Genomic DNA, 12,951 nt, shown 5'->3' with positions numbered 1-12,951 from the left:
TATTGCATTTTTAATCAAATAAACGCGGCCTTGGTGAGCAAAAGAAACAAAAAAATATATAATAATTTAATCGGTATTGTATTTTTTTTATCAATGTCTGTGTTTATGTATGTGTTTTTATATGTAATGATTGTTATTGTAATCCTAATAAATAAATATATAATTTGAAATGTGACTGAAGTGATTGGACTCCCCCTGCTGGAGGATGTAGTGCAGTACCGCTGTGTTTTATGCGCCTGCGCAGTAAGTCCATCATGAGTTGTAGTGGGCGGGGTTTGTTTGAGCGGCTGAGGGCAGCATCAGATCCGCTGTGAGTGTAGATGGGTGTGTGAGACTCCGATACCCCGCAAACCGCTCAAAATAAACCCGGGGAGACGTTTAAGCACATATACGGCTGTCTCTCCGCCGGGAGAGGAGGAGCAGCGGGAGGGTTTTGCCTTCTGGACAGCCTGACCGTGCGGGGGAATCGATCCGGGCCATGGCGCGGGACTATGATTACCTCTTCAAGCTGCTCATCATCGGCGACAGCGGTAAGGAAACACCGAGGATGAGAGACGGGAAACAGGCCTCGGCTGAGTTACAACGACACTTACATGAACTAGATCCACTTCAGATGGGTTTTTAGCTCTGGATATACACGTAATGCAAACAGTGATTCATATGACAGGTTATAAATAACATTTGATGAGGTCGACAGTAATGTTGTTTCTGCTTAAGCTTATTTAATGGGCCTGTCAATACTTTAGAGTTTACAGTCATTCAGTCTGGGTGTGTTCTCAAATGGTTATATATTGTTTAATAAAGGAAAATATTAATATGTTACATTGACTGACATATTAGTTGAACTGTCTGTAACAGAACTGATATATAAACAAACTAGATGCATCATTATTAGTGTTATTATTTTAATATTTATCATGTAATTGAGATGTTATACTGATATATGAATTTGTGTATATATATGTTCACCAAACCTGCATTTATTTGATCCAAAGCACAGCAAAAACAGTAAAATTTTGAAATATTTGCACTATTTGAAATACCTGTTTTCTGTTTTAATGTATTTTAAAATGCCATTTATTGTTGTGATTTTAAATCTGATTTTTTAGCAGTCTTCAGTGTCACACGATCCTTAAGAATAATCTAATATGCTGATTTGCTGCTCAATTATTTTTTATTACTGTTATTATGTTGAAAACATCTGAGTGGAAGATTCTTTTATGAGTATAATATTTAGAAGAACAGCATTTGTACATGTATAATTTTACAAAAGCTTTTTATTTCAGATAAATGCTGATCTTTGGATCTTTCTATTCATTAAATAATCCTGAAAATACTCAGGTGTTTTAAATATTGATAATAATAATAACAAATGTTTTGTAATCAGCACATTAGAATGATTTCTGAAGGATCCTGTGACGCTGAAGACTGGAGTAATGATGCTTAAAATTCAGCTTTGATCACAGAAATAAATTACATTTTAAAATATATTGAAATAGAGAGCAGTTATTTTAAATAGTAAAAATATTTCAAATTTTTACTGTGTTTGCTGTGCTTTGGATCAAATAAATTTAAAGAAAAAACATTACAAATCCTACTGTTCAAAAACTTTTGACTGGTATGCAAAATTTTAAATATTTAAAATAATATATAATTATATAGATTTTATAAAAGTGAGTTATGACCACAGAGCTTATGAATGTCGTTTCATGTATTCGGTGTGAAGCTGTAATGCTTTTTCTGTTTTTCCACAGGTGTTGGCAAAAGCAGTTTACTGCTGAGATTTGCTGATAACACATTTTCAGGTAGGATCAACACGTCACATGTGCTTTTAACTAACATTAACTGTGAAACAAGTACAAAGTGCTCGTTATAGAAGCCTGAATCGCTAAAACTGATTACAAACAGATTCTCTGTCATTCATATAAATGAGTTGAGCTGCTGTAAGCTGACTTCTACAATCGTACACAGTAATTTAATGCTGTTTAATGTAATAATAAAGGTTACAGTAATACTAAATTTATGACTTAAGATAATAAAGTCAGCAGCTTTGTAACTGGACTCTTCATTACTGCTTATTTCCATGAGCGTTTGTGATTTTTATGCTGATTTGTGTGTGTTGTTGCAGGTAGCTACATTACCACAATTGGTGTGGACTTCAAGATTCGCACAGTGGAAATTAACGGCGAGAAAGTCAAGCTGCAAATTTGGGATACAGCAGGACAGGAGAGATTCCGGACGATCACCTCAACGTGAGTAACGCATTAAACCCATGCTGCCTCTTATTTATGGTCAATTTTAGGGCAGCATTGAGAGCATTGCATTGCAGAGTGAAGAATGGTACTGTGTTCATTTACACGTGAGCAGATTGTGATTTGCCAGTGTTTTCAGCGTTTCAGAGCATTCGGTTCACAGTAAATAATCCTCAGGAACTCCATCTGCATCTATGATGAGTTTGAGTTGCTTTAATGTGCATTTGTGAACACAACATCTGCCAAACATCTTCCACCGATGTTTCCACTAAAATAAACATTTGTTGGTTAAACGTTTGAAAATGAAGAAATTAAAACATTGACATTTGTGCATTTGTGTGTTTATCCAAAAACAGCTAGAAATATTAGTATTGTACAGTTGTACTGTAAAATAAATGACTTTTAAATTAATTTTCTTTAATACGTTTAATTTGTATTCACTTTTTAAAAAAGCTTTATTTGTATAAAACTTTATTGATTTTTTTTTTCAGTGAAATTTTTTTATAATTTAGCATATGTTTTTTAGAAATAATATAATTTATATATAATATATAATAATATTATGAAACAACAAATTATAGCGTATATATAAACACTGCCCCTCAAAAGTTCATTAAATGGTCATCAAAGATTAATTTATTTGATCAAAAATACAGATAAAAAGGTAATATTCTGAAATAATATTGCAATTCAAAATAACCGTTTTTTATTTTTAATATACTTTAAAATATAATTTATTTCTGTGATGCAAAGCTGAATTCAGCCATTACTCCAGTCTTCAATGTCTCATGATCCTTCAGAAATACTTTTTTTTAAATCAATGTTGGAAACAGTTGTGCTGCTTAATATATATATTTTTTTTGAACCTGTGATTCTTTTTTTTTTAAGGAATCTTTGATGAATGAAAAGTTTAAAAGAACAGCATTTATTCCAAATAGAAATCTTTCCTAACAGTATAAGTCTTTACTGTCACTTTTTATCAATTTAACACATCCTTGCAAAATAAAGATATTAATTTCTTTCAAAGAGAGAAAGAAAGAAAACAATTACTTACCCCAGACTTTAAACAAGGTGTTTATTGTTACAGAAGTTTTCTATTTTAAAATAAATGCTGTTCTTTTTAACATTTTATTCATCAAAGAATCCTGAAAAAATATCACAGGTTTCCAAAAAATATTAAGCAGCACAATTGTTTCCAACACTGATAATAAATCAATATATCAGAATGATTTCTGAAGGATCATGTGACACTAAATACTGAAGTAATGATGCTGAAAATTCAGCTTTTGATCACAGGAATAAATTATATTTTAAAGTATATTCAAATAGAAAGCCACTGATTTAAATTGCATTAACATTTCACAATTTTAATTTTTTGTTCTTAATTTTTAAATAAATAAACACAACCTTTATGAGCAGAAAAGTCTTAAAAAAAGCATAAAAAAAAATCTTACTGGTCCCAAACTTTTGAGTGGCAGTTTACACATATATACACATGTATATATGCATGCCTGGTTGGTTAAATGTCAACTCTCTCTGCCTCTTTGTTTCCTTGAATGCATTCTCTCTGGTCTGGCTAGTTGTTCTTGGGCATGGGTGCCGTTTGCTTCGTGGCAGATTAGAACCGGTTGTTTTGATGAATAGGGTTTATATGTGCTAGAGCTGTTTGTTGGTATTTTAGCTGTGAACTGTGTTTCTAATTCTTAGAATACCCTTGAGCAAATATGCCTTTAAATATGGCGTGTTGCAGTGTTAAAGTAATATTTTTAGAGTGATATCTGAATGATGTGTTTTCGCAATCAAACGGAGGCACAGCAGGTTTTAAAGTGTCTTGTTTCCTCTTTCAGTCAGTGGAAACCGCAGGTCGAAGCCGCCTTCCTTTAGACACTTCATACATTCGCTTTCAATATACTGAGAGGTGCATGACGAGAGCATGTTTGACTTCATGCTTTCCAAGACATTTAGAGAGTGTGAGGATTGAAGGAAACTGTAGCGTTTAATCTGATCAGGCTTTGAAGTGCCTTAGTGCAGTTTTAGAGTAGTTATTAAATTAAATATTGTTTAAACCCATGCTTTTGTGGAAGACAAAAACATTTTTTTTTCTGATGCATGTCAATATTAAAACTCCCCAAATCAGTCTTGAATACTATGCTTTTTTTTTTAGTGGATGCATGAGTAAAATGATTTAATTATTGTTTCTTTTTTTTTCTTTTTTTGATTAATTTTTATTAATACATTTATATAATCGATCTTATGTTTTAATAAAAGTAATTCTTGGCTATTAAATTCTGTCAGTGTTTACACAAATTTTTGTTTATCTGACAATAAATTGCAAAAAAGCAATTGAATTTCATAGTTTGGGCTTTGTTAATTAATTTATTTACTTTTTTCTTTTTATTTAGCTTTGCACTGCAGAAGAGACTCGATGACTCTTCTGCAGTTGTTTCTTAAATTGATTGATATTAATAAAATAAAATTGATCTTATTTTTTAATAAAAGTTAGTCTTGGGTATTCAATTCTGTCAGTGCTTACACAAATGTTTTGATTTTTGTTTTTATTTAAGGGGTAATTATATCAGACAATAAATTGCAAATTACAAAAAAGCTATTGAATTTAACAGTTTGAGCTCTGCTAATAAAATTATTTCTTAATTTTTATTTTTATTTAGCTCTGCACTTCAGAAGAGACTCGCTGACTATTTTTTAAATTGATTAATTTTATTAGTAAATAAAATAAAATTAATCTTATGTTTTAATAAAAGTAAGTCTTGGCTAAAAAATTTAATTAATAAATAAATAAAATTTTATTTATGCTTAAGTGATAATTATATCTGACAATAAATTGCAAAAAAAGCTATTGAATTTAGTAGTTTGAGCTCTGTTAATAAAATTATTTTTTTATTGAATTTTATTTACATTTTTATTTAGCTTTGCTCTGCAGAAAAGACTCACTGACTCTGCTGCAGTTTTTTTAATTGATTGATTTAATTAATAAAATGGGTATTCCATTCTGTCAGTGCTTACACAAATGTTTTTATTTTTATTTTTATTTGAGTGTTAATTATATCTGAAAATAAATTGCAAATTTCAAAAAAGCTTTTGAATTTAACAGTTTGAGCTCCGTTAAATTATTTTTAATTTAATTTAAATTTTTAATAAAAGTTGGAGTCTTGGCTGTCTGTCAGTGATTACACAATACATGGTTTGAATTTTGTTTGTTTAAATGATAATTCATTCTGACAATAAATTGCAAAAAAGCAACAGTTTGGGCTCCGTTAATTAAATAATTTTATTTAATTTTTATTTAGCTTTGCACTGCAGGAAGGACTCGCTGACTGGTTATATGTATAGTAATAATTATAATTATTATTATTTAATTGTTATAATTAATTACATAATAGTAGTAATAATAATAAAAATAATTATTATTAATTTTTTTTGTAGCTGTATTGATATAAAATGACAACATTTTGAACAAATTGTTCAGCCCTACAAATAAGCACAGCAAACCTGGAATCATTTTAAATCATTCACACTGACAATCTTCTGCATTTAATGACATTTACCATTGTACATTTAATTTAATATTATGCATAATTTAATAACATGAATGGATAAAGATTTCGACAGCTTGTTTTAAATAATTTTTAAAATTATTATAATTATTGCAGAAGATGATCTCTCACCCTTTATATTTATTCCCTATATCGATATAATTCTTATTATATTTCGTATATATATCGTCCTATGTTTTCGAGACGTGTAGCACTGAGTTCCAGCATGAAGTGAATCCTAGCAAATCACAAAAGCTGCTGTTGAATGCATTTGCTGGTATGTGGTCTCCTATTAGAATAAGTGAATTTCAGCTCAGAAACAGCCTCTGTTATGCCTCATGGGAAAGAGCTCTCGCTTTAAACCAGCTGATACCATCGAAACATGAACATGAACAATCCTCAAGTCATGAAGATGAATGTTTTGACATGGGAACTGATGTTGTGTGCCTTAAGTCACCTCAGATAACCACTTCCTGTCTGTGATATCAGTTGCAGGAAGTGAAAGAGTCATGGGTCACCTTTTCCTTGAAGTGATGTGCTAATCAAGTGCCAGTCAGAATTGATGGCTTGTTTTTTTTTTTTATGCCAAATTGACTTTTTTAGCATTTTCAGTGTCAATTTTGTTTTAGGACATTTTTAGGACAAATCTGTGGATTTAAACATGGACAAATGTGTTAAATGTGTTAAACTACATTCTTATTGGTCATTGAGAGCATGATGAGATTATCTAAAACGTAATAAACACTGAATATTTCAAGTTTTATTGGATGCCAGGCGTTCCAGTCATGCTGAAAATGTTTCTGTGGAGTCAAATGTGTGGCTTTGGTTGTGTAGTCTTTAAAAACAGACCCTTTTGAGCTAAAATACATAGTTCTTCTGAGATTTTAAATATTAAAATATTAATTTATTTTTTTTGTTATTTTTTATTTTATATATATATATATATATATATATATATATATATATATATATATATATATATATATAGTTACATGACATGCAGGTAAATAATTAATATGATTCATTATATATTATTAATTCTTATTTATATATTTTTATAAAATATTTTAGTATTTTATTTTAAATAGTTTTATTTTTTAATAAATTGCAATCAATAAATTGCAAAAAAAACAATTGAATGTCAGTTTGGGCTCCGTTAATTAGCTTTTTTAACATTATTATATTTTTTTATTTAGCTTTGCACTGCAGACTCCCTGACTGGTTATATGTATATTAATAATTATCTAATTATTATTATTAAATCGCTATAAATATTTCTATAAAATATTTTCGTATTTTATTTTAAATGGTTTTATTTTTTGCATTTTCATGGTTTAATTAAATTGCTTTGCTTTTCATCAACTTTCAAAACCCAGTTTTGGAAAGTCTTACAGAGACTGGTGTGTTGAATTGTCTTTTTTCTTAAGCAGGTTTTCTTGATGTTAAACTAAATCATGAATTAATTGTTTTAGTTTACTTTGTCTGTTTTTCAATTATTTCTTACAATTAATATGTTCTCGTGCCCATTAATTTGTTTTGGGTTGATCTCAGTTCAGGACTTCTATTGTGGTTTTATTTTTTGTGTTAGTAAAGCTTCAGAGTTTTGATGTGGTTGTGTTTGTGTGGTGGTCTCTTTCAGGTACTATAGAGGCACTCACGGCGTTATAGTGGTTTATGACGTCACCAGCGCAGAGTCGTTTGTGAACGTCAAACGCTGGCTTCATGAAATCAATCAAAACTGTGACGACGTTTGTCGAATATTGGGTAAATATATTTTTGCTTTTTCTAAAATAATCAATGAATTTTACAAAAGAAATGTGTCAAAGTTACAGTTTGACAAAGTCACATGCAAAACGTTCATATATGGATAGACATATTTTTCACCATCAAGATTTGTGACCCTGGACCACAAAAACAGTCATAAGGGTCAATTATTTTTTATTATTATTAATGTATGATGTATTTATGTTAGGATTGGACAATATTTGGCTGAGATAGAACTATTTGAAAATGTGGAATCTGAGAAAAAAAATCAAAATATTGAGAAAATCACCTTTAAATTCTTAGCAATGCATATTACTAATCAAAAAATAGGTTTTGATATATGAAATTAAAATAATTAAATAATTTAAAATATTTTAAAATAAAAAAAAACTACAGACACATTTTAAAGTTTCGTGTGTACATGTACTAAAATAAGTAAAACTAAAACTTAAAATTTAAAAATTTAAAATGAATACAAATTAATTAAAAAAGCTTTACATTTCTAAAACTGTAGATTATTATTATTATTAATAAAATTTATTAAACCTTTAATTTTTTTTTTTTGTGATGTACTAAAATAAGTAAAACTTGCTCAAACAAAAAAAGTGAATAATGAATGAAAAATGAATTAATGCTAAAAGTAAATGAAAACTTTTGAAATTAAGTTTCAAGTCATGTACTAAAATAAGTAAAACTTAAAAGCAAAAAAATTAAAAATTAATAAAGAATTAATTAAAAAGGATTAATTTATAAAAACTGTAGATGTATTACAAAATTATTAAAACTTCAAAATTAAGTTTCAAGTGATGTACTAAAATACGTAAAACTAAAACTTAATAAAAAAAATACAAAAGGCTAAAACTTTAAAAACTAGACATATTACAAAAATTATTAAAACTTTAAAATTAGGTTTTATGTGATGTACTAAAATAAGTAAAACCTAAACCAAACGATTAAAAATGAATAAAAACTAAGTTAAAAAGGCTAAAAATTAATAAAAACTGTAGATGCTACAAAATTATTAAAACATTAAAATTAAGTTTCAAGTCATGTACTAAAATACGTAAAACTATAACTTAAAACAAAACAAAAAATAAATTAATTAATAAAACTGTAGACATATATTACAAAAATTATTGAAACTTTAAAATTGTTTCATGCGATTAATATAAATATAATATAGTACTAAAATAATATAATTAAAATAATTCTTGGACTAAATAAAACAAAAAATATAAAAAGCTTATAATGATTCAAAATTATAAATATAAAAAAAACTGAAAATAAACAGCAAAATGAAAAGCAGACAAATAAAAAGAAATATATAAGTAAAATACATTAAAAAAAATTCATAGCTATATTAAGAACGAATTATTCTAAAGTAGCACTGTATACTATTCAATATTACTGTGTAATCCTGTTATTTTTTTTACATAATTATTTTTCTTTTATTGTTTTATTTATTATTTTTTCTAGCATTGCAGTAGTGGGATCTTTGGAGATCTTTTTTTATTACTCTGTACAAAAAGTCTTGTCTTAAAAATAATAGTCAAAAACAAAATATAAATAATGGTCCTAATAATAGGCATCTTTTATCTTTTCTTTCATTTTTAATATTTTGGGATGAAATATGAACTTGACTTTTCTTGATGCTGTTTTATCAGATTCAGTCTTTCAGCATGTTATGAACTCATTGTGATGAATGATAGGTTCTTTGCTCTTGGTACAGATGGTCCTGTTGTTGTTGTTGTCATTGGTTCTGTTTGCTTTTAACGCTCATTTTCCTCTGCTCTGGGTTCAGTGGGTAATAAGAATGACGATCCCGCCTCTAAAGTGGTGGAGACCAATGACGCGCAGAAGTTTGCTGAGCAGATGGGCATCCGACTGTTTGAGACCAGCGCCAAGGAGAACGTCAACGTCGAGGACGTAAGTCAAGCTGTTTAAACACAATTGCATTAAATATCAAGTTATGTGTCATTAAAAAATACATTTGGACTGATTTGGTGCTGCAAGTCAGATTTATTTCTATAGCGCTTTATATACTACAGATCGTTTAAAAAAAGCTTCATAGTGTCAAATTGGACAATAACAGTGTTAATGTTGTAAAATGAATCAGTTATGGAACTAATTAACTTTCAACAATTAAGCAGCTCTACAGTTTAGTCATTATTCAGATCAGTTCAGGTCAATAACCGTGCCAGTGTTGTTTAACCAGTGGACTTGGAAAATAGTAGTATAAAACTATAATAATAATTATAGTTAACTAAACTAAAAGCATAAAAAACATTTTCATCACTTGAAATTAAATAACTGAAATACAACATAGTACTTAGGTTTCTCTTGATGTACTAAAATATGTAAAACCAAAACTTTATATTAAAAAATAAATAAAAAACTACAGACACATTTAAAAGTTTCATGTGATGCACTAAAATAAGTCAAACTTAAATTTAATAAAACTAAGAAATTACATTACAATGCATTTAAAAAATGCTAAAAATGAATAAAAACTGTAGACATATTACAGAAAAACAATTAAGAATGAATAAAAAATAAATTAAAGGCTAAAAATGAATAAAAACTGTAGATATATTACAAAAATTAAAAATTATGTACTAAAATAAGTAAAACTAATACTTGATAAAACTACAAAATTTAAAATGAATAAATTAAGGTTTAAAATTTCTATAAAAAAAAAACTGTAGGTGTATTACTAAAATTATTAAAACTTTAAAATTAAGTTTCATGTGATGTAATAAATAACACTGATACTTCAAATAAAATAAATACATTTAAAATGGCTAAAAATTAATAAAAATTGTAGATGTATTACAAAAAAGTTATTAAAACTTTAAAATTAAGTTTCATGTGATGTACTAAAATAAGTCACACTTAAATTTAATAAAACTAAGAAATTACATTACAATGCATTTAAAAAATGCTAAAAATTAATACAAACTGTAGACATATTACAGAAAAACAATTAAGAATGAATAAAAAATAAATTAAAGGCTAAAAATGAATAAAAACTGTAGATAATTACAAAAATTAAAAATTATGTACTAAAATAAGTAAAACTAATACTTGATAAAACTACAAAATTTAAAATGAATAAATTAAGGTTTAAAAAAAAAAACTGTAGGTGTATTACTAAAATTATTAAAACTTTAAAATTAAGTTTCATGTGATGTAATAACATTAATACTTCAAACAAAAAATAAAAAAATAAATACATTTAAAATGGCTAAAAATTAATAAAAATAGTAGATGTATTACAAAAAAGTTATTAAAACTTTAAAATTAAGTTTCATGTGATGTACTAAAATAAGTCACACTTAAATTTAATAAAACTAAGAAATTACATTACAATGCATTTAAAAAATGCTGAAAATTAATACAAACTGTAGACATATTACAGAAAAACAATTAAGAATGAATAAAAAATAAATTAAAGGCTAAAAATGAATAAAAACTGTAGATAATTACAAAAATAAAAAATTATGTACTAAAATAAGTAAAACTAATACTTGATAAAACTACAAAATTTAAAATGAATAAATTAAGGTTTAAAATTTCTAAAAAGTGTGGTGTATTACTGAAATTATTAAAACTTTAAGTTTCATGTGATGTAATAAATAACACTAATACTTCAAACTAAAAATAAAAACATTTAAAAAGGCTAAAAATCTATAAAAACTGTAGATGTATTACAAAAAAGTTATTACATCTTTGAAATTAAGTTTCATGTAATGTACTAAAATAAGTAAAACTAAACCTTAATAAAACTAAAATACTAGAAATGAAAAAAATACTTTAATAAAGAACAAATAAAACTAGATATATTACAATTAATAAAATCAATGAGTAAAATGTACTCAAATTACTAAAGCTTGAACTATATTAAACAAAATAAAAAAATTAAATTAATTATTAAAAACTATAAATATAAAAAACAAACAAACAAAAAATTAATAAAGCTTTCCAATTAAAATGAAAATGAAAGTAGAAAAATAAAAAATTCTAAATATTAGTAAAAACTATAATAACTCGATGATTCTAAAATAACTGTATACACCAAAAGTCTAAAGTATGGGCCCTTTTTTTAAAATGTATTTTTAAGCAAACATCAAATGCACAGAAATGCATTGTTTTTTGTTTTAATTCGTTCATACGGTGTCATTGACGTTGTTCTGTCTGTCTGTGCATCAGATGTTCAACTGCATCACTGAGCTCGTCCTGAAGGCGCGGAAAGAGTCTGTGGCCAAACAGCAGCAGCAACAGCAGAGCGAAGTCGTCAAACTGAGTAAGAGCAGCAAACGCAAGAAAAAATGCTGCTAATGGACCGGACTCATATACACACACACACACACACACACACACACACACCCTTATAGAGCCAATCGACAAAACGCCACTGAACTGACAAGATCCAGACAACTTAACACACTTAAACTACCCATGAGAGACTAGTTATGACAGATATCCATAGAGATTTACTAATGATGAGCCCGTTTGGACTTTTTTGGGAGGACGCTGGGAGAAGATGTTTTAGCAGGATTGGATTCCAGTGGCACTTCATCATTGTCTGTTTTTCCCAGAAGATCTGCCGCAGAAATTTTAAAATAGAGAACTAAATGTTTGCATTTTGCATCTTTGTCATTGTCTGGGTTTCACATCGCTGTGGAATCAAACCAACAAGGCCAAATGTGAGCGACTGCAGTGTTGATGTGACGAAACCAACTGGCACCCATCAGGACCATGTATAAAATTTGGAGAATTGTCCTGTTTTCATGCACGTCGTCACAGACGCTATGGACCAAACGTGCGCTGCTCTGCCAACTACCAAGAGACACTTGTTTTGCCTTTTGCTTTCTCTTTTGTCTTTCATTTTTGTAAAAGTGTATTTTTATACTAACAAATTATACAATCAAACACACAATAGTGTTTAGTAAATCTGGTGCCATCAACTGAAAGTTACTATATTTACAAAGCTGGGAGGAAATGCTGAATCTCACATGCAACGACATGCATGAAAGTGCGGGTTTAGAGAATAGTTCATGCAAAAAAATAATTGGCTGAAAATGTTCTCATCCTCAGGACAGCCAAGATCTAGATGAGATTGTTTCTTCATCAGATTTGGAGATTTGTTCACCAATGGATACTCTGAAGTGAATGGGTGCCGTCAGAATGAGGGTCCAAACAGCTGATAAAAAAATTCACAATAATTCCCCAATTTCTAGAAATGTGTCACTCCATCACTGTCTCAACAATGGATCCTCTTCAGTGAATGGGTGCCGTCAGAATGAGAGTCCAAACCGCTGATAAAAACATCACAATAATTCCCCAATTTGTAGAGATGTGTCACTCCATCACTGTCTTAA

At 28.3% G+C, this 12,951-nt stretch overlaps 1 protein-coding gene across 1 annotated transcript; it reads left to right on the top strand.

Annotated features, from left to right (window-relative positions):
- The first annotated feature begins 299 nt into the window (after positions 1 to 299).
- Positions 300 to 12,731, top strand: rab35a (RAB35, member RAS oncogene family a). The gene is made up of 6 exons (XM_073840948.1): positions 300 to 530; positions 1,755 to 1,805; positions 2,129 to 2,252; positions 7,446 to 7,570; positions 9,372 to 9,496; positions 11,780 to 12,731. The coding sequence occupies exons 1-6, from the start codon at positions 479 to 481 to the stop codon at positions 11,906 to 11,908; spliced, it is 606 nt and encodes a 201-aa protein (XP_073697049.1). The 5' UTR covers positions 300 to 478; the 3' UTR covers positions 11,909 to 12,731.
- The last annotated feature ends 220 nt before the right edge of the window (positions 12,732 to 12,951 follow it).

The sequence above is a fragment of the Garra rufa genome, chromosome 5 (assembly GCF_049309525.1).
Source record: "Garra rufa chromosome 5, GarRuf1.0, whole genome shotgun sequence".
Classification (NCBI taxonomy): domain Eukaryota; kingdom Metazoa; phylum Chordata; class Actinopteri; order Cypriniformes; family Cyprinidae; genus Garra; species Garra rufa.
This window is presented reverse-complemented; position numbering and strand designations above follow the sequence as displayed.